The sequence below is a fragment of the Papio anubis genome, chromosome 6 (assembly GCF_008728515.1).
Source record: "Papio anubis isolate 15944 chromosome 6, Panubis1.0, whole genome shotgun sequence".
Classification (NCBI taxonomy): Eukaryota; Metazoa; Chordata; class Mammalia; order Primates; family Cercopithecidae; genus Papio; species Papio anubis.
In genome coordinates this window covers 5,065,508-5,092,981 of record NC_044981.1, presented here as the reverse complement: position 1 = coordinate 5,092,981, position 27,474 = coordinate 5,065,508, and the positions used below count along the sequence as shown (strand labels likewise).

General features: G+C 41.1%; 1 protein-coding gene across 4 annotated transcripts in view; it reads left to right on the top strand.

Moving 5' to 3' along the window:
• Positions 1 to 27,474, top strand: part of LYRM4 (LYR motif containing 4) — a 156,212-nt gene that overhangs the window by 73,022 nt on the left and 55,716 nt on the right. Inside the window, exon 3 of one of the 4 annotated variants that reach the window (XM_017957543.3) lies at positions 3,483 to 3,756. The exons of the other annotated variants lie outside the window; for them this stretch is intronic. Within the exon in view, the coding sequence (XP_017813032.1) occupies positions 3,483 to 3,497 (15 nt within the window). The 3' untranslated portion in view covers positions 3,498 to 3,756. Of the gene's footprint in view, positions 1 to 3,482; positions 3,757 to 27,474 lie in introns of those variants that run through there. 4 annotated transcript variants of the gene reach the window in all.

The window sequence follows — 27,474 nt, the reverse complement described above, 5'->3', positions numbered from 1 at the left end:
ACACAAATGAGATTACACTATAAATACTCCCTTACAGCTTCTTTTTTTTTTTCCACTAACACAACATATAGTACATTATTCTACATTGGAATATATAAACCTGTCTTTTATTTTTATTTTTTTTATTATACTTTAAGTTCTAGGGTACATGTGCACAACGTGCACGTTTAATACATAGGTATACATGTGCCATATTGGTTTACTGCACCCATCAGCTCATCATTTACATTAGATATTTCTCCTAATGTTATCCCTCCCCCAGCCTCCCACCCCCTGACAGGCCTTGGGGTGTGATGTTCCCTGCGCTGTGTCCAAGTGTCTCACTGTTCAGTTCCCACCTATGAGTGAGAACATGCGGTGTTTGGTTTTCTTTCCTTGTCATAGTTTGCAGAGAACTGTCTTTTATTTTTAATGCCCAAATACTCCACAGTGTGGACATGCTGTAATCTCTCTAATTATCCACAGAATGATGGACATTTACATTGATTTCAGCTTTTTGCCATTATAAGCAGTGCTGTAGTGAACAAGCTGATATGTGTGTCTTTGTGATGGACAAAGGCCTTGAGGTAGGATGGCTGAATCACTGGGTAAGAACATTTAAAATGTGGTCTGGACGACTTACTGTCCCAGCCACCTGTCTTCACCCTAATTCTTCAGCCCTGAGAAGATCACATATTTTCATCTTTATCAACACAGCATGTGAAAGACAGTATCTCCTCTGTTGGGGTCATGTTAAGAATATTTGGTGCCATTAGCATGTGCATTTCTTTTCTATATTATTCATTCACCGTTCTATTGTTTCTTATATTTGTTACAAATACAGTTCCTTGTTTGTCATTTATTTTGGGGCCCCATTTATTATTCTTTTATAGATTTTTTTTTTTTTTTTGAGATGGACTCTCGCGCTGTTGCCCAGGCTGAAGTGCATTGGCATAATCTCAGCTCACTACAACCTCCACCTCCCCGGTTCAAGCAATTTTCCTACCTCAGCCTCCTGATTAGCTGGGATTATAGGCGCACACCATCACACCTGGCTAATTTTTGTATTTTTAGTAGAGATGGGGTTTCACTATATTAGTCAGGCTGGTCTCGAACTCCTGACCTCAAGTGATCCACCTGCCTCAGCCTCCCAAAGTGCTGGGATTACAGGCGTGAGCCACTGTGCCTGGCAGACAATTATAATTTTTATGTAGTTACATTTCACTTTATTGCCTTTGAATTTTGTGTCATGCTGAATTCCCACTGCAAGATTATAAAAATTCTCTTGTATTTTCTTCTGGTGCTTTTGTAGATTTTTTAAATGTTTAATTTTTGAAGTATTTTGAATTTATTTTGTTACAAGAAAGGAGATGAGAGTTCAGCTTAACATTCTCCAAAATGATAACTTTCTCCTATTCTAGTATCATTTATGGAATAGGGAGACATTTTTGTCTTAGTCCAACATACCAGAACGCAAGGCCAGAACTCCCTCAATTCCCTGCATTTTGCTTCCAAAGGAAACATCCATCCTTTTGCTGAAGTGACTGGTCTGCTTTGCTCCGAGTTACCACGTTTTCCTCTGTGATGCCAGTAAGCCTGCTCCCTCAGCTGTCTGCTCTCCTAAACCTCCCCTTCTTCCTCTCCATGTTCCATCTCCCCAGTCCAGAAAGAAGCCTTTGGCTTCCTGGCTTCCAAGTCATACTTCCTAGCTCTTTCCCCTACTCCTCTATCTGCAGGGTCATTTGCACTCATAAGCTTCACTCCCTCCCCTTAACACCTCAACCCCCTGGCATCCAAGCAGTAGCCTCCCGTGCTGTGCTGAACCATCTCCTGCGCAGATACCCAGGGTTCTGATCGCCAAAAACATGTGCATGCCTTTGTCCAGTTTGACCTGTCCATGGCGTCTGACCATTCCGGCTGGCCACTCCAGGAGGTTCTCCCAGCCCTCCTCACTCCTGCCTCCCCTTCTGCTGACCCTGGCCCAGTCTCCTCTGCTGGCCCTCCCCCTCTGTCCCTCTAAAACTCAGGCACTCCCCAGGCTTTCATTATTGGTCCCTGTCTTTCCCTGTGATCACATCCACCACCATAACATACCTGTCTCCTGCAAGGATGACTCTGAAGTCTGTCTCCTGTCCTGACATCTCACTTCAGTGTGGTGGTTCAGAGCACAGGTATTGAAACCAGACAAGCCTGGGTTCAGATCTCCACCACTAACCAGCTGACCCTGAGGAAGCCACTTAGTGTTTCTCAGCCTCCTTGTGGGCCTGTGTCTCCTCCTAGACTGTGGGGTTGCTCGGGTAGAGACTAGATATTAGATTAGATTCTACCATATTGAATGCCCACTTGGTGTCAGGTGTTACACTGTGCACTTTATGCAGCTCATCTCGGATGAAGTAGGTATGTGTTTGTATTTGCTTTATATCTCAGCTCAGAGGTATTTGAATCGAAAACCCATTGCTTCCCAGTATTTGGTAGTATGTCTGCAGAAGCTTATGCTCTAGCAGAAGACAAGCCGTGTTCTCCTGGGAAAGTGTCCTTTCTAGCTGTCTTAGCTGCCTGTGCTCTTTCCACTGGCTTAGCCAGCTTTCTGCCTTTCCTTAGCTTGAGCACAGGGCAGATGCTTGGTCATTGTTTAGTCTCTGAGGGACACAGTATCCTCCTTCATTCGTTCACTCATTCATTCATTGGACACATATTTATCCTTGTCTTTGTGCCAGACTTTCACTCAGGTATTGGGATTCATGGCAACAAGGGGCAGACTCGACCCTCGAGGAGCTAGGTAGGAGAGTATTGTGATGCAGCAAAGTAAGTACAGGGGCCAGGGAAGACACAGGGCAAGGAGGAAGGGACTTCAATGCACAAGTGACAAGAAGCAGGGCTTGTGAGGTGAGCCTCAGAGAAAGCAAGAGGCAGCAAGCTCGTGTGACCTTGACCCTGTGCTTGGGCTTGTGCGGGGGAAGGGCCCTTCTAAGTGTAATCAGAGGTGTGATTAGGCTGTGTTCCTCCGCTCTTCCCTGTTTTCTGTACTGATATCCGCAAGGACCATCTGCTCATTTACCACCCTCTCGGAGCGCCTGGAGATCGGGGACTGCCTTTTTCAGCCCCAGAGCCCAGAACAGTGCCTGATCCACAGTAGGAGCTCAGCAAGAGTTTGCTGGGTGAGTGAGTGGGGGTTACAGTGCAGGGTCTACTTGTTCTTAAAACAAAAGCATGAACTCATGAGCTACTTACATCCTGTTCATTTATTTTCTTTGAGGAACAAGATCCATCTTCTAAGTACCCGATGACTTAAATTAATTTATTAAAATGTTAATGAGGTTGCCCTTTATAAAATGTAAGCAAGACTTTTTGTTTTCCTGTGTTCTTAACAGCATCTCCACAAAGCAAAACAATCCTTATGGCTATGTGCTTATTAATATAGGTCCCTTTTGGACACTAGGATGTTTAATATCTACTGCCTTCTGATGGGGAAAAAGAAAATTTTAACTTCTTTTCTCTTAAAGGGACAGCTCTTTTGAAGAAGGAAGAAAGATTATCCAGTTATAATTTTGAACCCCTTTCTTGTGAAACTCCATGCCACTCGCCATTTATATCCTGCTTTAGATTGTTGGGGTTTATTTATTTGAATAACTACAAAGTGGACATCTCGGGATCATTGTCTTTAAGAATATGTATGAAAAACATTTGTCTTCAATGCAGGCAAGTCTGAAGATAAGAAAATGGACTAGATTACCACTTAGTTTCTTGTATAAAAGCTTTGATACACAAGAAAAAAAAGTGTGACTTTTGGTTCTTACTCTTTTTAAAAAAATGGACATGTAAAAATTGTATATATTTATGGTGTGCAACATGATGTTTGGATAGATGTGTACATTGTGAAATGATTTAATCCAGTTACCACATCCATTACTTCACATACTTACCATTTGTTTATAGTGAGAACATTTGAGGTCTACTTTCTTAGCAGTTTTCAAGTATGCAATACATTATTATTAACAATAGCCCCCATGTTAGACAATAGATCTCCAGTGGTTCTTATTATTCTTAACAGCTCAAGTGAAGCATTAAATAAGATCCAGGCTTGCCTTCTTATTTAGTTGTCAGACTATTTTTCTCCCATTTTGTTTATTTCTAGTCGCATAATTGCACAGCTGAAAGATGAGAAATTACCACTTCTGTGCCATACACTTGATTTTGTCGATCTAAAGGGGGACAGAAGGGGTGTGGGAATAGGGAGAACTGAGGTTTGATGTGAAACTCAAAATTGGAGATTGTAGAGGCACAGCAGAATTACTCAGTAGTAAGCTTATTCTCCAGAAATTTTTTTACCAACTTTATTACGTTGGTGCAAGTTGATTCCTTTTGAATAGGAGACCTTTGCTTTACTGTATATTATTATGGCTATAATAACAGCAGTTACCATTGAATGCATTACTTATATGCTACACGCTATAAGCTGTTCTCACTGACTAAGGTTAAAAAGAAATGCATGCCACTGAAAGCTGCAGAATTCTACATTTAAGTATTTAGGATTATTTCTCCGACAGCAGACGGAGGATGCTGTGCAGGGCAGAGCACAGGGAACCTTTCATGTATGCATCATAGGACAGGGTGGAATTACAACACGGCACTTTTATTTTCTCTTTCTTTCCTCCAACCATGTCCCCACAAGCTCTGGATTCGCCAGCTAGAGGCCTGATCCCTGAACGTCTTTCTACATAAAGACACATTGGCTGTAGGTTAGTTTTGGTAGCACGGGGAGCCTAAACCCTGGAGAGGGGAAAGTGGGGTGAAGGAAAGAAGAAGCTTTAGTAATGAAATAATGTAAATGTGCCAAGTACTTTCACTTAAAATCTAAGATTTATGCCTTCATTATAGTCTCTACAACTGTATGTGGCAAATGCTAAAATATAAAAATAAAGCATGCATGCAGATTAAATTTTTTACAATAAAAATTTCTCTATAACATAAAATATTCCCCACTCTTAGGCAATGGCTTCCTTCAAAACTGATGCATTTCAGCTAAAAAATACAGAAGGTCCATGAATGTCAAGCAAAATTAGATTTAACTAGTAATTCAGGTGTTAACAAAGGCTACACTAATTACTGTCCTCTCTCCTGGCTGGTTAGAGGATGAGTCTAAACAGTGGTTCTCAAACAGGTTACCTTTTTAAAATACACTTATTCAAGCTTGTAGTTCTGAGCCCCTGGGCTCTCCTAAAGTCATTGTTCTAAACCACTCTTAGGATGAAAAGAGAGATGTGTATGATACATATCTAAAGTATTGATGGGTTTTCAGTATCTGCAGGGCTTATGAGTATGTATAAGTTTATTCTCAGTTTAATGATTAATTTATGAATTTTACACATCTAATAAATGAAACTTTAAAATGGATTTTTGTTAAACATTTAAGCATTGATTAAAAGCTAAATTATATTTCTATAACCAATTTAAAAAGCAGTTGCTAATCTAATATAGGTTTCTTTTAAAGTTTTCAGACACCTTAAAGGGTAACTAAAACAACACAAAAATAGTCATTACAAAACCAGTTACTACATTTACAATTCTACCTGTTTCAAAATATTCACATCATTGGTTTAATTCAAATCTTCATTCTTCCTACATAACATCATAGGGGTTCAGAAATGTCACATTAATTAATACCTGTCTCAGCTTAATAACATGAGGAAAAAAAAATAGCTGCAGTTACTGGACCTGGAGGAGATATCACCTGACTCCCAGGCAGGGCGCTGGTCACCAGTCTGAACTGCCTCATGGGCGAAGTTCATTTGTTCATTTGTTATAAAGTTTACTTATTACAAAGTACGTTTGGGGATCGGGGGGAGGTATTTTTTGGCTTGGTTCAACAGGAATGCTATTAACAGCAATAAGGAACAAAGGGGATCCATGGAAGGAAGGAGAGTTCTCTTGGAGACAGACTGAGTCTAAGATGCTAGCATTGTGTCTTCTGGGTACATTCAGCAGGCAGGTGAAAATGCAGACCTAGAGCTCAGAGGCCATCTGGGCAGGAGACCCAAGTTTGGAAGTCATCTGGTAAGAGGTGAAGCTGGACTATGTTACCTAGAGGGAGTGACCAGAAAGAGAAGAGGCTGAGAAGAGCAGTAGGAAGAAGAGAGTTGCAAAGTGGGGTGTTTGGCCACATCTCTTATTTACAGAGAGCTCGGCAGGGAGGCCAGTTGAGCACTGGCGACACAATACAGGGTAGAAAACCATTCATGGAGCCTGATCCCAGGGCAACGAGGGGAAAGCCAGGTTTCTCGCATGAGTCCTCAGGATCAGTGTCGTGGAAGGAAGAGGAGGGGAGGGACACAAAGTGGTCAGGAGCTCTGCGGGCACCACTTCTAGAGGCAACAGAAGTTAAAGAAGCTCACATTTTCTTTTCCCACCTTATCATTCCTCTTTCAACCTGGTTTGTGCTTTTTTTAAAAAAAAAAAAAAAAACCCTTTTAATTGTGTAATCAAATATTTCAATTACTTCTTTCATGTTTTTGTTTATTTGGCATGAAAATTCATCTTAAATGGGTGTGATCCTTTCAAAAAATTAAATGAAGAGAGCAAAACTCTGCATAAAGTCTGTGTTGTAGGATTGAGATGTGTTGCTTGAGAAAAGAGAAGAGGGTTGAGTAGTAGTGTAGTGGATGTGGGGACGGTGAGGACACTCCATGAACAATGGGTTCAAGGATAGCTGTACGCAGTGATAGCAAAGGTGAGTGACACACTTCACTAGCAAGACCAGTCAGTCCTGTTTTACAGAATGCATTATCCCCCAAGTTGGCAGTGTTGAGGAGCACGTGAGGCCTAGTATGTTCTTGGAAAGAAATCTTTATTTCCCGATAATCACTTCTCATCCCTGTATAAATGCATGTGACCTGTTTGTAAGAGTATGAAACAGTTCTGGCGCTGATGGGAGAGAGAGATTGGTGCCATCTTCCCCAAGCTGGGATTGGCAAGGAGAATGCAGCAATAGAAGTCAGGTGAAGCAAGGGTATCCACGAGAGCATCACTGCAGTGATGGGTCACCAGGTCCAAGCCGGCAGAGCAGCTGAGAGGCTGGAGGGGACTCTGGGCTAGAATAGGAGGAACCAACAAACCAGAAGTCATATTGAGGAAGAGCAAGCTCAGGGGTGACAGATTGAGAAAAGTGGGAAGATGGGAAACTGAGTCAAAGTCTAGGGCTCAAATATGTTCTAAATGGTGGTGAGATCCAAGCTGCAACCTACCTAAGTTTAGGTAACATTAGGGAGGCAACAAGGATCTACATTTGAGGATGCTAGGGCCTGTGTAGAGCCAGACTGTTTGGAAGATCTTTAGCCTAGATGCTGAGCCTAAAAATGCAGGCTGAATATTGACAGGAAAACTGAGCTATGTATTGACATTGTCACGGTAAGGAAATCATGAGACAACAGTCACACACTTGGGAAGAAGGTCAATACTGCCATGGTGTACACCTGTGCCACCGTACATGATAGCCCCAGGGAACGGCTACTGTCTGTGGAGCAGCAGGAGGTGTAAACTGCAGAAGAATCCGCAGGTTTTGTAGAGACCTCTAGGTTTAGCAGCCCTTCAGATTTCATTAGTAACCAGCTCCTGTGAGATGCTGGCATTGTCAGATCAGCCCCGTAAACGAATCTGCTTATTTAGCTGAGTCATCATTTGTGGTTCTGTGTTGAGATTTAGCCTTGTTTGTTTCTGCCTAAGAAACTGGTATGTGACCAGAAGTAAAGGAAATTGATTATTCTGAGTGACTGGCCTAGTGAAGATTCTATCTGCCATACTTACATCTCCTATGATGAGGCACAGTAAGAAATTATTGATAAGCAGAGCCATAGTCTAAAGTGTGTTGTAAGCATGATGGGGCAAAATATTATAAAACCCAGCTTAGTAATGTTGTTTCTCCAAAAATGAAACACAGCATTACCGTAGGATGCAACAATGACACTTCTGGCTATATACTCAAAGGAAGTGAAAGCAGGGTCTTGATTAGGTCTTTGTACACCCTATATGGGTAGCTGCATTTTCACAATAGGAAACAGGTGCAGCCCAAGTGTCCATGGATGGATGAAGGGATAAACAAAATGTGGTCTATACATACAATGGAATATTATGTAGCCTTAAAAAGGAAGGAAATTCTGATACATGCTATAACATGGATGAGTCTGGAGGACATGATGCTAGGTGAAATAAGCCAGGCACAAAAGAACAAATACTGTGCTATTCCAATTATATGAGCTACTAAAGTCAAATTCATAGAGATAGAAAGTAGAATGGTGGTTGCCAGGGGCTGGGTGATGAGGGGCTGGGGAAGGCGGAGGGGTGAGGATGGAGAGTTGGCGTTTGATGGGTAATGTGTTTCAGTTTTGGAAGATGAGCAAATTTTGGAGCTGAATGGTGGTGATAGTAGAAAAACAATGTAAATGTATTTCATGTCACTGAAATTACACATAATTACAGTTTAAATGGTAAATTTTGCTATGAACAATTAAACACCTTTTTAAAAAGAAAAACATGAATAGGTCCTTCTGGAAAAGGGCTTTACATGCTAAATCTTGTGTTATATATATTTTGCCACAGTAAGGAAAAAATAAAAATAAAACCTTAGCCCTGACTTTGAGTTATTGAGGGGTGTTTCCTCTTTTCTTTCTCTTTCTTTCTTTCTTTCTTTCTTTCTTTCTTCCTTCCTTCCTTCCTTCCTTCCTTTCTTTCTTCCTTTGTTCCTTCCTTCTTTCCTTCCTTTCTTCCTTTCTTCCTTTCTTTCTTTTTTTCCTTGCCATTGTACATTTACTTCTTAGTGAGAAGAAAAACAGCAAGCGCATGACCCATAGATCATTTTCTAATCTGACAAGGGCATGGAAAAATATATGCTTTATTCAGCTTTTGAAACAACGAATTTGAACTGCCAGTAAACTTCTTTCCTTAAAAGAAACTCACGGTGTTTCAACCCTTTGTAGCAGTGAGATACAATCAGAGGAAACTCCTCTCTTTCTCTCTTTTTTTTTTTTTTTTTTTTGAGACGGAGTCTCGCTCTGTCGCCCAGGCTGGAGTGCAGTGGCGTGATCTCGGCTCACTGCAACCTCTGCCTCCCGGGTTCAAGAGATTCTCCTGCCTCAGCCTCTAGAGTAGCTGGGATTACAGGCGCGGGCCCAGCTAATTTTTGTGTTTTTGGTAGAGACAGGGTTTCACCATGTTGGTCAGGCTAGTCTCAAACTCCTGACCTCAGGTAATCCACCCGCCTTGGCCTCCCAAAATGCCTAGATTATAGCATTTTAGGCACCCAGCCTATTTCTGTATTTTTCATTCCCCCCTCCACCCACTAATGCAGAAAATAAAAGAGTTTACTTTTAGAAGCTTAATTAAAAAAAAAAAAAGTTGTGAATCCCTGAACAATTTTTTTTAAGAACCATGTGAGAATTCCTACATCCAGGTGTTACCTTTCAAATTATTTGCCTTAGAGAGTCTGTCGGTTTATTCCAATAAACTTCCGTTTCAGAATGGCCTTCCGTTTTAGTTGATGATAAACATAAGAAAATTGAGTAGTCTAGTGGCTTCTTTCTTCATACTTGACTCCGAATGACTTTTGACTGTTACCAAAAGGTAAATCTACCCTCAAAGGATGAAACTGCCAACACAGACAATATACAGAAGAAAGTATGTGTGATTCATTCAATAAATATTGAGTGTCTACTGTGTTGCCAGGTGTTCTGCTAGACACCAGGGGTATAAGATGAAAAGACAATTTTAGTCACTGCTCTTAAGCTGCTGACACTCTTAGAGGAAGACAGACATTCTCACAAGTAATTAAATACTTAGTTTAAAAAAAAAAAAAAAAGTAGTGGCATGTGTGGGTATAATGAGAGCCCAGGGTGAGGAGTGGCTTTCAGAAATGTTTTAAACAAAGATGTCATCCCCAGAATGCATTACCCCCAAGCTGGCAGTGTTGAGGAGCACGTGAGGCCTAGTATGTTCTTAGAAAGAAATCTTCATTTCCCGGTAATCACTTCTCATCCCTGTATAAATGCATCTGACCTGTTTGTAAGAGTATGAAACAGACATTACTATGTGTGATAACTTGTCCTCTAGGCCCTCAGACTATTCAGAGAAGATAACAAGTCACAGCATCTTGTGACTCTAGTTAGATTTTATTTTTTTATTAGTCACTGAAATAACCTGGTGCCGCAAGGATATATTTGACAGATGTAGCTAAAGGGATTAAAGAAAGTATGTAAATGAAAGATTCCTCAAGCCAGAGCGGCAGGACAGAAACAGCATGTCCTAACAAGACAACATGGGAGACTGGGTCTAGAGGCCAGTTCAACAAGGTTCATTCGGGATCCTTCACCCGCATGATCAGTGTGTTGGCACCAAGAGCTTGTGTCTCACTGAATGGTGCCCTTACAGAGGCAGGCAGTGCCTAGGAAGGGGTCATCCTGGAGAGCTGGGTAGGCTTTCCAGTCAGATGACTGAGTTCCAAGCGATTGAAATGTTTGGATGCAGTACTCCTCCAAGGACATGCTTATCCCTAACTGTCACTGCCTTTCTAGGAAAACTTACTTGTTCAGTCCTTAAGAGGACTGTGTCATTTGAGGACAGCCTTAAGAAGATATTAAGTAGCAGAGAAACTTCTAAGCTCATCTGTGATTTCAGCAGTGGTCACACCTGTTAAGAGCAGAGTTCTTTTAAACACACAGGGAAGAGACAGGAGGCCTTGGTAATCCTCTGGCAGTTGTTGATGGTGCAACTGTATTCGCACTTTTCTATATTTTCCCTTCATATTGCCATTCTCAAGTTTTGTCAAGTTTTGTGTATGATATTTACACAGTAGGGGATCTATTGAGATAGTTTCAAAGAACCAACAATCCTAATCAAAATGTGTGCTACTGAAATAAGTTATTTGGAGTATTAAAACAAGTATCTTCCTGTGGACAACTAGTCATTTGTAATTATGTGATGGGAAGCTCGGGGAAATGTGCAGGAGCTTTCAGAAGTAATACTTCTGCCTCCATACCGTTGTAGATAAAATTATATACTCATACTTTTAGAAATCCGAGATACACATTTACCAAAACTTGTAACCACTGTGAAAGAAACAGGTAATCAGCTGTCATTGCCCTTGTGTTCAAGATGAAGCCCAAAACTTCATTTTCAAAGGCAAATCTGTCATAACATAAGCACACTTCCTTCAGTCCTTCAGGCCTCAGTAACAGCCAAGACTTATCTCTAAACCACACTACTCATCAGGGTGCAGTCTATGAAAACTGCCCAGGAAACCTCCTTCCCATTGGTTCCTGAGGAGGGGAGGAGCAGACTGCACACAGGTGAGTATTCAATTTGATCATCTCAGGTAAAGCTTAGAACCCAGCAAAGGCTAACAGTAACACTGGTAGCACAAAAGAAGCCATTTCAGATATTTTCTTAGTATTCCATAGGCCTTGGTATACCAACAATCTGTTTCTATCACCTTAAAACTTAATAGTGTAAGCCGGGCACGGTGGCTCACGCCTGTAATCCTAGCACTTTGGGAGGCTGAGGCGGGTGGATCATGAGGTCAGGAGTTCGAGACCAGCCTGGCCAATATGGTGAAACCCCATCTCTACTGAAAATACAAAAAGTAGCCGGGCATGGTGGCGTGCCTGTAGTCCCAGCTGCTTGGGAGGCTGAGGCAAAAGAATGGCTTGAACCCGGAAGGCAGGTTGCAGTGAGCTGAGATCGCGCCACTGCACTCCAGCCTGGGCAATAGAGTGAGACTCTGTCTCAAAAAAAACAAAAAAAAAAAAAAAATAGTGTAATACAACTACTATTTTTGTTATAACTCACAGATTATCTGGACTGGGAATGTGACAGTGCACATGCTGTCAGCCTTAGCTGAGAAGACTAACGCTGGGTGTAGTCAAATGGCTGGGGTTCGGAATCACCTGGAGACAGGTCTGGTGCCTAGGCCAGGATCAGTGGCAGCTGTAGAACAGAACGTCTGTATGTGGCCGGGGCTTCCTCACATCATAGTAGCCTCAGAGCAGTGTGACTTCCTACTTGGTGGGTAGAACTGCAGAGAAGAGTGTCCTGGAGGACAAAACAGAGCTGTGCGACCTTTTGTGAAATAGCCTTGGAAATACGTAGTTTCATTTCTGCCATATTTTTGTGGTCAAAGGAGTCACAAGCTCAGATGTAAGGGATGGGGACATAGACCCCCGACTCTCAATGGCAGGGTGTCACAAAACGTGTGACCCTGTTTTAAAACCACCACAGGCCCCCTCTCCTTAGTATTCCACTGGCCCTTTATCCCGGAAACCTCGGGAAATTGTTGTTCCTAATTATCGTCTTTAGTTCTCCTCTCCCATCCCTTCCTCAATCCAGTTCAAAGATGAGGGCCTAGAACTCCACCTGTGTCCTGTTCCCTCTTGAATCTACAGGTCGGGCAGGAAAGTGAAGGGTGAGGTTGGCATGTGTACAAGTGCCAGTGGAGGGCGCTGTGGCTGACTGGAAAGCCCCTGTACGTTCTAAAGGACAGCTGTTCCAAACGGAGGTGGGAATGAAGTCCTTGTGTTTCCAGATTTCCCATTTTAATGTGAAATGAAATATTGAAATGTTGCTTCACAGTGTTTTAAAAGCATACCATGAGATCTGGGTTTATGCTGTTGTCTGTGTCCTGGCTCTGAGCCCCTCTTTGAAAGACCCAGAACTCTAAAACAAGGCAGTATTTAAGATTGCACATTATGTTTATCCCCAGAAATTTCCACATTGGGGTCTGGAATGCCCTTCCTTCTTTAAATACTTCTTACTTTAAATCATATTTGCAAAGAATTCTTATAACTGAGAATCTAGGCTCTCAATAAATAGACCTCATCCTTCCTTCATCCACACATGAATGGCAGCATTTTGTGCATTAATTATGTGTGTGATGTCTCTAAGCTGAATTGGCTGAGGAGCAGAACTTTCATGATTAGCTGTATAAAAAAAAGAGAGCTTCAATTTTGACGCTAAGCCTTGCTTATCTTTTATATTCTCAGCCTTTCTCAATGTTTGTTAGAATTTAAACTTGTCCTAAGCATGACAACATCTGTTCAAAAGAAAAGGGGGATAGTATATGTTTATATATACACACCTTAATTTAGTATTGGGGACCCTCCAGTTACCAATTATAAGTGTAAAGACTAAATCAAAGTTATAGAAAAATAGACAAAATGAACAGTGACCAAGAGAAGATTTAAGAAATCTGAAGCTAAAGATTTATTTTTCTGCCTGCCCTCCTTGAAGTAATTATTAACTAAGTTTATAAATAGCCTCCTTCCTCTGAGAAGAAATGTCCAAGTGACACCAAACAGGCTGCGGTGTGCTGAATGCTCCCCCGTTTCATGTTGAAACTCGAGCTTTTGTGAAGACTGTCGTTGTGCATGCCTCTGTCTCCCCTCATTACCACTTCTGGGTGGAGCCGGAAGCAGGACAGATGCAGATAGTCCTCATTTCAACCACAGGAATTGATTTTAAAGGTGACACTGTCCTCAGTAACGTGGCTGATACCCTGTAGGGGTAAAATTAGTTGTGTTTTCTGTGCAGGTGAAATGTTAGTGATTTTTTTGATATTCTGTAGAGCACTCACTGCAAAATGCATTGTAAGATCTAAACACCTGCAGCTGATTGTGGAAGACTCTTTATTTTTTCTTTACCCTAACTTAAAAAAAAAAAAAAAAAGAGAATGTTTCCAGAGAATCTGCTAAGGAAAACATCAGGTCTGACAACAAGGGAGAACTGCGAGCGAAGAGGAGGCAGCTTTCTGCACTTTGCACACTGGGTTGCAGTTCTCACAGAATCCTGGGGCTCAGGACAAGATGGGAGCTTACTCCTTGGACCTGCATTTACCCCAGGCCTCGAAACAAAGCCCCCCAGTCTATAGCTCTAGTATCACTTCACAGACCTTTTCATGCCACAGCAACCCATACTGCCAGGAATCTGCCAGTTGTCTCCAGGACAGCTTCCTATTGAAAGCAACTCTATGGTAACCTGCCTTAAAGCAGATTACAGCTCTATTTTGAAACCCACTGCAGTAATTCGGGACAGATCTTTTTATCAAACGGCTTTCTCTTTTGCATACATGTTTAAACATGAGCCACACACTCAGAACAATGGACTGGTTTATAAAAGGTGATTGTGATTAGCACATAGTACTCACTCAAAGAATTTGTAAATGAAAAAAGCTGAAAATATGAAATACTGATCACTGGGGTACTCATTAACTGTTCAAAAGCATAATTTAGTTGAATTTCAAATGTGTTAATATAGGATATCATTCATTGAAAAAAGGATTGTAATTTTACACTTCATGTTTAACTTTGTAAACTGTGGCATCTTTAATGCGGGTGTTTGTTCTTAGAACTCTTAATTGTATGACTGATTCAGACTTCATGATTCATTAGCCCTGCACATCTCGAGAACATACATGAATGTGCTCATACAGAGGTTAGAACCTTGGGCTAGCTCAAGGGTAGCCTAAGAGAATATTGCAGACAGAAGGTTCTAGTTGCTTGAGCAGTGCCCAGAGCATAGCTCCGTATATAGTGAGCATAACAGCGCTGATGTGTCTGATTGGTGTGTTGGTATTAACAAACATGTAATGGCACAGAGTACAGGAAATTTCATTACATCTCTGGCAAATTCATATTGAAAGAAAGAAGGACAGATGGTTGAAAACAGCCATAAAATATTCTATTACATGTCTGCAGAAATCATTAGCCAGCAGTTAAAGAGATGTTATTAATGGATCAGATCCACTTGGGGAGTCATGTTTCTATAATGCACATTAAAGTGATGGTACTTCTGGTGTTTTTAATGCAGTCAGGGCCAAAGACAAACCTGTCTTTCTGAGTAATTAGAAAATGGATTTATTGGCAGTGAAGAAGCTGCTCTCCAACTTGACTCCAGATCATTTGGGGAGGTGGTTTTGATCATCTGTTGTCAAAGAGTAGAACGTAAGTGGCTGCTAGCCCTGTAGGTCACTGAAATAATACCATATTGCTTTATTAGTATTTTGGGGGAGATAGGAATAAAATTAGTATTTCTGAAAATCATCAAGGGATAATTTTAATCTCTCAAGTGCCTGAACGTGTCTCTTTAGAATTAATGCAAACATCAGGCTTTTGACTTTGTGAGCATGAGAATGATTTTCGGTGCGTGTTTCTGTCTGCGTGATAAACAGCACAGTGTCTGTGAGATGCTGGGGAGCCCTTTGGACCAGGTGCGGTAATTTGTCTGGTCCTCCCTTCGCAGAGAGGAACTTTCAGCCCCGCGGGTCCAGGATGTGAGAATACAAGGTGCTCAGTCCCTGGGAGGAGAGGCTTTCCTTAGGGCATCTCGCATTTCAAAGCAAGGTAGGGTCGGGGCAGCTTAGTGACGCTTGCATCAAAGCAAAAGGAAGGGAGGTGCTCATGGAACTGTGGTCATCGTTCCTGGACAGTCCAGAGCTTCCTCTGCCTTGAAAGTGTTTGGAAATGCACTGACAAATCCTCCCCCGTTAGCTCCTTTTAGTGGGCCTTCTGAGAATTGTTGCCGCTCGGGTGATGCTCTTCCGTGCTGTGCTGCCCGTGTTTCAGCGTGCTTTCCCAGCATGTTGGAACACACGACGTGCAGCACATGTCTTCACTTGCTTCCTTTTGGATCAGCTGCCACCCTAGGGTTTCCAGGTAGACCTGTCATCAGGTGGTTAGTGTGTCTCCAGAGGACCCTTCAGGAATGGTGAAGGGTTCCTGTATGCAGCCTGTGAGGCTTGTGGTGTGTGGACTCTGCATTTTGTAACCCAGGAGAGCTTTCCCTAAAGGACATGACCCAGAGCTCCACATACAGACTGCAGTCCTGTCCATGACCCCGTATTGCCGTGTGGGTGTCACTGTTATGGACTCTCTTCCAATGGAGTGGTGATTTACAGTGTTCTGTCCTAGAAATTGATAAACTCTGAGTAGGTTTTCCCCCATTCATAATTCTTCCCATATCCCTTCAACCAAAAAATCATGATAAAAAACAATCTAAAGATGCTGTATACATCTGCCATGTTTGATAAAGCAAGGGAAATCTCATCACCTACAATGACAGTGGTGTAAAAGCCCTGCATTTTGCGTAATTTTGCTTAATGAGAGTTTTCACCACAGAAAGAGGTGCTTTGTCATCACTTTGGACTCTTAAAATGTTTATGCGGTTGGTTAACAAGCATCAGCAAAATGGTAACAACTGCTTATCGATTCTTATATTGAGTTTGGGAAAAGTTTAAACCCCCTGATTTATCTCTGCTTATAAAAACATCGCCTGGCTCTCTTTTAGCCTTCACTGTTTCTCCCCCCACCACGTCCCCCAACACACACACCAGGAATCATTTGTTTTTGTTTGACGTTGGTGTGTCTTTCTCAGGCAAGAGGTATAAACTGGAGGTCGGAATAGGTCTTCCAAATATTAGGTGCTGAATGGCTTTAGTGATTCACAGTTGTAAACATGGGAGCTGGAGGGATGGAGGACTCTCCTGAAACAGTGTTTTAGTGTTGTGCCTGGCAGGAAAGGAGAGTTAGGGTGGGAGCTAGAGAGGACTGTAACGTTGATGGATGACTAGGGGTTTGGTTGGCATTAGGAGCGGTGGCTTAAGGGAAGTATTGCTTTTTTATTACACAGATAATCCATGGTTATTGTAATAATGTTTGAGGGTAGAAAGAAAAATTATTCATAATCTTTTTATCATGAAATATTATTTTCATGTATATCCTTTCAAAATGTTATTCTGCAGATAGATAAATATGAATGTATAGTTTTCCTTAAATGGAATCCTACTAATCATTTATAACTTACTTTTACGATTTCCTAATTTCACATTAACATCTTTCATCAGTAAAAAATATGCCTGCATCATCGGTTTAAAATGGACACATAGGGTGCCACTCAGCACAGAAACTATCAGATGTTGGGCCAACCCCTAATGGTGGACCGTTAGGTCACTTCAGCTTTTGCTTCTTTAAGTGATGCTGTGATGAACACCTTTGTGACCCCTATATCTTGGTTCACTAGGATAGATTATTAGAAGTGGAATTGACAGGCCAAAATGTATACCCAGTATAAAGAGATTTTATACATGCCCAATTGGGGAGAAAAGGGGTTGTGTTTGTTTTTAACATTCTGCTACTGTGTTGCTCTTGTAGTATGAGACTGAATGAAACCCTGTTACTCGTATAGCCCTATTTAAAAGAAATAAAGTCAGGAGGCTGAGGCATAAGAATCGTTTGAACCCAGAAGGCAGAGGTTGCAGTGAGCTGAGATCACACCACTGCACTCCAGCCTGGGCGACAGAGGGAGACTCCGTCTCAAAAATATAAAATAAATAAATGAATGAATGAAATGAAGTGAGAAAGCTCTTTTGATACCCAAGTATATTTTGGGTTACAGGCCCTTTGTGAATCTAAGCTTTGGATACTCCCCTTGAAAAATACATATACGTATATATGCACATACACACACAGTTTCACTAAGGCATGGACCTAACCCGTGGATTTCAGTTAAGTCTTTGATTTATAGCTACTTCCTAGTGATTGCTTTTTGTTTTTAATTATTATCTTCATGCCAGTTAAGAATGAAGTTAATTCATTGTTTCTGTGTTCATCTAGTAAATATAACTCCTTTTTTATAGTCTATTTTATGTTGGACTATCAAAAAATTGAGAATGAAATGATTTTCCAGACATGTAGAATACCCCTACTGCTCTAGGCTTAAATTTGGCAATGATTCACCAAAGATTTATCTGAACCATTTTAGTGAGACTATTGCAAATATACAGGATGTGGTGGTCTCATACTTCACCTTATTACATCTGTTCATGTATTTTCCCTGATTGTGGTTATTTATCCAGTTAAATACTGTCCCCTTTGGCGTGACCAAAGCCAAAGTCATTGTTTTTCTCTCAAAACATGCTCCATCCGACCAGCCACAGTGGCTCATGCCTGTAATCCCAACACTTCAGGAGGCCAAGGCAAGCAGATCGCTTGAGCTCAGGAGTTTGAGACCAGCCTAGGCAACATGGTGAAACCCTGTCTCTACTAAAAATACAAAAAATTAGCCGGGTGTGGTGGCACGTGTCTCAGGTGGGAGATCTGAACCTGGGAGGCAGAGGTTGCAGTGAGCCAGGATTGCACCACTGCACTCCAGCCTGGGCAACAGAGCCAGATGCCCTCTCAAAAAAACAAAACAAAACAAAACAAAACTGCTCCATCCACCTCCTTCTATCCAAATACTTGTTCGTTGCACCCCACTTTTCCCAGTCACTTATGGTTGAAACTTTAGATTCACCTCGAGCCCTCATTCTCCCAAGAAACAGAAGAGGAGATGTGTGTGTGTGTATAAATATAGATGCAGACACAGATGTAGATAGATTTATTGATTATAAGGAATTGGCTCATGCCATTATGGAAGCTGTGAAGTCCTAAGATCTGCAGGATGAGGTGGCAAGCTGGAGACCCATGAAAACTGATACAATTCCCAGCCTGAGTCCAAAGACCAGAGCACCGGGACAGCTGATAGTATAATTCTAGGTCAAAGGCCAGCAGACTCAAGACCAAGAAAGAGGCTATATTTCACTTCAAGTGTGAAGGCAGAAAAAATGCCAGTGTTCCAGTTTGAAGGCCATCAGGCACGAAGAATTCTCTTACTCTGGGGAGATCAGCATTTTTGTTCTATTCAGGCCTTCAACTGATTGGATTAGGCCCGCCCACATTAGGGAAGGCAATCTGCCTTACTTAGTCTGCTGATTCAAATGTGAATGTCATGCACAAACACCCTCACAGACACACCCAGGGTAACGTTTGACCAAATACGTTGGCACCTCGTGGCCCAGTCAAGTTGACACATGAAATTGACCATCACACTCCACATCTCCATGTATTAATGGGCTCCCAAATCGTGTTAATTCCTCCTGCCTGGTGTCTCTTTATCTCTGGCTTATTCTCTCCATCTCCAGCTCTACCTGCTTAGTTCCGACTCCTCTCTTAACCCAGGTCTATTGCAGTCACCTCCTAAATGGTATTTTTGCCTTTGTCAAGTGATTGTCAAGGTTTTTACCACCAGTACCCTTTTTCCTATTTTTCCCTATGAATCCCAGCTTCTGAGAGAGTCTACCAAGCCAGCTGTTTTGCCATTTTTATTAATGGAAAACATTTATAGTTGTCAATAAGTAGCACTTATTATTTACTATATACAAGGCACTATTCTAGCCTTTGTATAAATCACATTATTTAAATGTGATTTCTGTATTTATATTTACATATTTTAATATTTATATATTTCTATAAATTACCTTAAGTATACAAATTACCTCTCTATAAGGCAGACACTGTTCCATTCCCACTTTATCACGAGGAAACTTAAGCCTCAGAGGCTACATAAACAGCCCAATATTGCACAGCTAGTAAATAGTAGAGGCAGGATTCAAATCCAGAACTATGAACCCAGAGCCCTGGTCTCCACCTCACAGCTACGCTGCTTCCAGTTCGGTGCTGGGAGTGATGTGAGACCATCTGTGCGTTTCTACAGCACATTGGTAGAATCTCAACCAAGACCAAAAGGTTGATGGTTGGATTCACTTGTGCCATGTTATTGTAGGTCAGTATGCTAATTCCATTAGGTTCGCTGGGAAAACAAAATGAAAATGCTTGCTTTCAAACAAAGATTTGATGTTGACGTTTACGTTGCCCCCTTTCTCAGATCCAAAACCCTTTGGCATCCAAAGGGGCCAGGTGAAAATCCTATAACCTCTTCTCCCTTCAACCAGCACTGTACACTGTAGCCAAGTTAGCCTTTTCTCCTGCAATTCTGCTTGCACAACCGTTACCAAATCCCTGAAACCTCAGCTCCTTCAGCCCGCCCAGTTGTTGTCTGCGTGACCCTGGGCTGTAGACGTGTTTGTACCTTGTCCATAATATCCCTCCACGGCACCTTGGGAACGCTTGTCTCTCTGAAAGCTTTCTCAAGTTATCCTACCCTTGGAGCTTTCCCTCCTACACTGGTCATGGGTTCCTCCTCCAATCCCAGTAGAGGGCTCACAGCAGACACAGAACACAAGGCGATCTGTGATCTTACAAAACAGTGAGAAAAATCATCGGTAAATAGACAAACAAATAAGTCCGCGTGTCATTGTACATTGTGAATCGTAACCCAAGACAATAACCACTTTCAAGGTTGAAAAAAAGGTTTGAATTAAAGGTGGTGTATATGTATGAAAATAGGTGTGTATTTCACATCCCTTCTACTCTCATTCTCATTATTCATGCTTATCAGTTCGGCTACTCACTGAATTTATTTGTAACCTTAGAACTCATGCTCGCTGCATTTTTGCCTTGTATGGTTATCTGCTCAGTTCCACTTATTTAGCTATACTCTTGGCTGTCATTAAAAGTCTCATTGTAATTCCTCATCTTAAAAGGGATTCCTGCTTGAAAATACTCCTGTGTGGCCAGATGCATTTTGTGTGTGCCAGTGCCTTCCTTTCGTTCTTATTCTGGCCAGTTTTATCTCCACCATTGAATTCCAAAATGATCAGATCTGACTGCCGTCATATAAGTGATAAGATTTGATACTCAGGCAAGAGCAAGCCAGTGCCGGGCCGGGCACGGTGGCCCACACCTGTAATCACAGCTGCTCCAGAGGCTGAGGCTGGAGAGTGGCTTGAACCCAGGAGTTCCTGGCTGGCCTGGGCAACAGAGTGAGAACTTGTCTCAAAAAATAAGTTAAAAACAAAAAAAAAGAACAAGCCAAATGCACATTCATCTTTTTTCCCCCTAATTTTTTATGTTGCAAATTTTCAAGAATAAAAATAATATAATGAAAACCCATATACCTTCCCCGATTCACCAGCTGTTACTGTTTGCCACATTTGCCAGGTCTCGCTCATTCACACATGCCCTGGCCCTCCTCCCTCTCCTTTATCACCGTCACTCTCGCAGTGTATTCTTTCCTGAGCCATTTGAAAGTAAATTGCACATGTAATGAGACTTCACCCCTAAATTCTTCAACATAGTCTCCTAAGAAGAAGCGTGTTCTCCTGCATAACCACAGTACTAATGTCACACCCAAGACATTTATCAATGTTGCAATACTACTATCCATTACCATAAAATACAATCCAATGCAAATTTCTCCAAACTCCCCACCAAGCCCTTCCCTGCCCCTGCCCCATCCAGGATCAGTAAAAGGTCAGTCCATTGGCTCTCCTTGACTATCATGTTTGTTTTATCTCCTGTAATCTGGGCACCCCCACTTTCTCCTTTTTTTGTCTTTCGTGACGTTTTGGTTTTGAAGAATCCAAGCCAGTTGTCCCGCAGTCTGGACGTGTCTCATTGTCCTCATGCTTGGGTTCAGGTTAAACGTTTCTGGCAAGAATACTGCATGCATGATGTGTGCTTCCCATTCTGTCACATCAGGAGGCACATGTTGTGAGTTCCATTATTGGTGATGCCAAGTTTCAGCATTTGCTTGAGATCTTTCTCCTTGTCATTAGCAAGTAATATTTGAAACTTAGTTAATACCCTGTTCTGCAGCAACATTTCACCCACATGTTGCATCCATTGGTGATGACCCTTGCCTGATTTAATTATTACATGAGTGGTTGCAGGAGATTAATTTGTATGTAGCCAGCATTATTTTATAAAGAAGAGCTTCTTTCCTCCTTCCTCTCTCTTCTCCCACTGTTTTTTGTTTTTGTTTTTGTTTTTTTTAAGTATCATGATAGACTCATGGATTTTCTTTTATTCAGCATATTACAGTCCATGACCATCCTTATTCTTTTTGATGTTCACATTGTCCCACATCTGCCAGTGGGAGCCCTTGCACCCTAGTTCCTGTGTCCCTTTGACATGGCCCCATTAGTCTTTGAGCACATCCTTGCTTTATTACAGTTTTTTTCCTCTGTCTTTTCCCAGTAATATGATAAGATGCAATTGTTATTTTCTAGCCATAGTTGTATCAGAAGAGCTGAGTATTTCAAATCAGCAAACAAAAAAAGGTACACCCCATTCATAGCTTAAAAAAAAAATGCAATGTATTTCTCTAGAAATGGATCTCTGGATCAGAGCCCAGCTACTAATAACCCAAATAAACAGGGACTTCCTATACATGAAGAGTAAGCCATTAAGAAATATCGAGCTCAGCATTGTTTGCGTGTGAAATGCCTCCTTCGTGACAGGAGAAGAAGGAAGGCGAATTCTACTTGTGATTCAGAATGTAAGAACATTCATCAGACAGGGGTTTTATCATTTATATTGCGTGCCTAGCACTGCATTAAGTGGTATTATAGATATAAAAGGAGGTGCTGTTAAAAAAGCAAAATAAGATGGAACTACTTGAAAAATAGAAATTGTTATTAAAAGTAAATACATTATGGTGTACTTACTAGTGTTACAGGAATTAATAGGGGAAGAGGTAAGGCAATGAAGAGTGTGGAGGAATTAGTCTGTTTCTGTGTATTTGGGTAGACACAGAACAAGATATTTTCAGGTATAAGACTGTTAATGGTGATTATCTTTGGGGAGGGTGACCAGAGGGATAAGAGAGAAGGAAAATTAAACATTTAACTCTATTCCCTTCTGTGCTTTTAAATATTTTACACCTTGCATATATTACTCTGACAACAAAAAAACTAATTTAAGATTTTTTTTTAATTAAAAATGTTTGAACTTATGGGAAAAAGGTGTCTACACCAACTGAACAAAATGCCTCAAGCCCCATAATGGACTGGGTCAGGTGATGAGGGTAGAGCCGATCTCAGGCAACAGTAACTGCCGAAAGCCAGTGATGAAAGCAGGCACTGGGCTGGGCCAGCGGCTCACACCTGTAAAACCGGCATCTTGGGAGGCTGAGGCGGGAGAATGGTTGGAACCCAAGAGTTCAAGACTGGTTTGGTTTGAGTGACTTTTTGGTTTTGACAGGTTTCAGGTGTATGTATGTGGTGTGTGTTTGTTTCCCTCCCTTGAATATAACAATCTATATCGAAGGAAAATAATCAAACACTCTGAATAATTCAACTTTCATTCACTCACATCCAAGCGAGCTTTTGAAAAAGAATATTTCATTCCTCATTCATTTTAAGCAACTTGTCACTTTCCTCCTGTCTCCAAAAGTAACCATGTGAAACCCAGACCAATATTTTGTTTCATCTGTGCTTGAGTCTTACCTGATTGTGGTGACGATAATGTACATGGGTTATTCTGGGGGTAAAATGACTCGGTTTTTTTTCTCTGCTAGTCTCGGACCGATATCCTAGAACAAATAGGACAAGTAGGAAAAGGCTTCCATACAGTAATGTTGTCTACTGTCTTTCTCTCCTGCCCCCAAAATCAACAGTCAGTAGAATACCTTGAAAACAAATGAAGAATAACTGTATGATATATTCAGCTTAAAAAGTGAGCCGGAATATCACGTGACAGGGCTTTCTAAAATGACCGTCAAACACTCAGCTCTCTGCTGTTTATGTCATGATATGACCACGTCTGTGCTTTCTTTAATGAAACCTTTAAATATTTGATGTGGTTTTTAAAAGTTTTTCTGTGAATGGCTTTCAAAACTACCACAGATCTATTTGTAGTAATAGTTATTATAATGTGTTCCTTAAAAATTTTAAGTGTTTAATGCATTACCAAAGCTGAAGTAAATACAGACACAACAACATATTCTTCAGGTTAGCTCTTTCACAGCACTTGCTATTCTCGTGTGTCAGAATTTATTTTTATTGAAATATAAGTTATAATTACAATTTTATATAAGTTTATGATTTTAGAAAACACTGAAATTATCCATCTAGCCATTCAGTATATTTGTTTGCTTAAATAATCTCAACTTCTTCGATAATTCATAGTTTCATTTGAGAATTTTTTAGTGAATTATATGTGAGGCTCAATTACAGTACCATATTATCTAAAAAGAAACTAAAAGGATATAAACTTGCATTTGTGGCCGGGCACAGTGGCTCACACCTGTGATTCCAGCACTTTGGGAGGCTGAGGCAGGCGGATCACCTGAGGTCAGGAGTTCGAGACCAACTCTAGCCAACACGGTGAAACCCCGTCTCTACTATAATTGTGAAAATCTGTTGGGTGTGATGGCATGCACCTGTAGTCAGCTACTCGGGAGGCTAAAGCAGGAGAATCACTTGAACCTGGGAGATGGAGGCTGCAGTGAACCGAGATCGTGCCACTGCACTCCATCCTGGGCAACAGAGTGAGATTCTGTCTCAAAAAAAATTTAAAAACAGAAAAAAAATAAACTTGCATTTGTTTCAAGTGTCTTCGGAAATTGGGTTGTATCACATCTAAAAATGAATCTCCTGGAATTCAGTAATTGCATCTACTGATTAGTTTAGCATTAACACAAAACTAGAGAAAAACAAATTATAGCAAGAACAGTAGCATAACTAATCTGCAGAACCTGAAAGAATACTTAAAGTCGCTGTGCCTTTTTATGATATTGTATTACAGTTCTTGGAAAACTAAACCCAGATACACACTTGTGTCCACGCTGGAGCGATTGATAAAGCGCTGTAACGGGGATGATAAGTGATCGTTTTAATGGGAATTAAGGCAAACCGATTGAACGTGGGAATATGTTGTATTTTTTATTTCTCCATTTTCTCATCTAATAACAAAGAAAATGTTTCTAATTGTATGCTTAAAAAGAATTCAGCATGCTAGGAGGAAAGATATAATATTCAAAAGTACTGCATTAAAATATTTAATTTACAATTTTGAAAGCTTTTATAGAACATAAAAACTTTTTTTTTCCCTTGGTACTAGTATTTTTTTTTTAGACGGAGTTTTGCTCGTGTTGCCCAGGCTGGAGTGCAATGGCACGATCTCAGCTCACTGCAGCCTCTGCTTCCCGGGTTCAAGCGATTCTCCTGCCTCAGCCTCCTGAGTAGCTGGGATTACAGGCGCCTGTCACTATGCCTGACTAATTTTTGTATTCTTAGTAGAGATGTGGGGTTTCCCAAGTGCTGGCCAGGCTGGTTCAACTCCTGACCTCAGGTGCTAACCCACCTCGCCTCCCCAAAGTGCCATGGGATTACAGGGAGCCTCACCATGCCTCGCTTTTTTTTTTTTTTTTTTTTTTTTTTTTGAGACAGAGTCTCTTGCCACCCAGGGTAGAGGAGTTTATCTCGGTCTCACACACTGCAAACCTCCTCAGCCCCTGGTTCAAGTGATTCTCCTGTCTCAGCCTCCCAAGTAGCTGGGATCACAAGTATGCACCACCACGCCCAGCTAATTTTTCTATTTTTAGTAGAGACTAAGACTGGGTTTCACCATGTTGGCCAGGCTGGTCTCAAACTCCTGACCTCAGGTGATCAGCCCGCCTGGGCCTCCCAAAGTGCTGGGATTACAGGCTTGAGCCGCCGCAGCAGGCCAAGATGGATTTTTATATACTGAAGATAGGTATCATCTTCCCAGAATCCACATAAACAAAGAGAACCAGAAACACCTAGAATTTTTTTGCAGTCACTGTACTCTACCACCAAGAACCACTATCCTGACTTCTGAAAGAGGCTGGTTTTTGTTTTTTCTCTTCTATAAAAGGAATCTCATACAGTGGTGCTCTCTTTATACGTTATCCAGATGGAGTCTGATTACTCTTGCTCATTAGTATTTGTGAGATTCATCCATATGGCTGCATGTAGATATGGACAGTTCTTCCTCAGAGCTGTATGTTTTTTCATTGTGTGAATAAAGCACAACATATTCATTCTTTTTACTATTGCTGGGCATTTGGGTGGTTTCCAATTTTGGGCTAGTGGGAATAGTGCCAATATGAACTTTCAGGTACTTACCTTTAGTGAGCTGTCATTCTAGGAATGGAATTGCTAGATCATAGATTTTGCATATGTGTCCAGCTTTAGAAAATATGACCAAGCGGTTATCCAAAGTAGTTATGCCAAGATGCATTCCCATCAGCAAGGTGTATTCTAGCTTTTCTACGTCCGTTCTAATACTTGGTATTTCCTGTATTATTTTTAACCATTCTAGTGGATATGGTGGTTTTAATTTGAATTTCTGTAATGAGATGATTGCCTTTTCATGTATTTATAGATGACAGCATATTCCATGTGTATAGGTTAGAATACTCAATAGCTTGAACCCGGGAGGCAGAGGTTGCAGTGAGCCAAGATTGTGCTACTGCACTCTAGCCCAGGTGACAGTGAGACTCTATTTCAAAAAAAAAAAAAAAAATTTAATGCAGTCCTGGGACTAGCAAATTTTCTTTTGCAGAAACTGAGACACTCATTCAAAAATTCACATGAAAATGCAAATGGCCAAGAACAGCCAAAGAATTCTTAAAGAAAAAAAGTTGGAATGCTTCTGCCACCAGATGCCAAGCTCTGATGATGAAGGTAGTGTGGCGTTGGTGCGAGGCTAGGCAAACTGATCAGTGAAACAGAATAGCCTGCAGAAAGAAACCCACTTTTATACAGTCACCTGATTATGTCAAAGATGTTGTGCAGTGCAGTGGAAATGGCACGGCCTTGTCAATAAATGGATTTAGCCAATTGGATTGCTATTTGAAGGGAAAGATGTCTTGACCCCTTCCTCATACCGTACATGAAATGGATTGTAGACTTAAATGGGAATGATGAAACAACGAAGTGTTGGAGGAAACAAAAAACACCTTTGTCAACTTGGAGCAGGCAAAGACTTCTTAAACAGGTCACAAAAGAGGGAACCATAAAAGGGAAACATTAATACATTGGATCGTAAAAGTCTGGTGTCAGGGGCACTATTATTGAGAGAATGAAAAAGTAGAATGAAAAGGAAGAAAATATATGAAAAAATTTATATAAATATATGAAAAATTTGTATAAATATATAAAGAATCCTACAAATCAATTTTTTTAAGGCTGAAAGCCAACTTCTAAAAATAGGTAAAGACTTGAATGTTCACTTTACGAAAGGCGGCATCCAGATGGCCAATTAACATACAATGATTCCATCTTTTATTGTTACCAGTTTCCCTTTTCTTCTAGTGAGAGAATATGTATGTAATTCAGCTATTCCAATACTTCTATACTAATGACGTTCTTAAATAGTATGTTTATAAAGCATTGGCATTGTGTATGATTGCATTAAAATACAACGTCCTTTAAATATTACTGTTTAGGCCTACGATGTTTTGATGCCATAGACACGTAAACATACAGAATCTAAAGGATGCAACAGCAGGAAACACCAGATGGCTTCACGAATACTTATAACCCTTTGAAAAAAGTAGTTTTTCCATTACCATGAAATGTGAGCAAACAGATCTCCCCTGCCACCTGCCTCCCTTCTCTCTCTCTCTCTCTCTCTCTCTCTCTCTCTCTCTCTCTCTCTCAGTTTCTCTCTCTCTCATTCTCTCTCTCCCTCCCTCCCTCTCCAGTCTCTGAGCTGTAGACATCACATCCCTGACCCTGGGCCACATCAGGCTCACTGTCGAGGGTCAGTTGTGTCA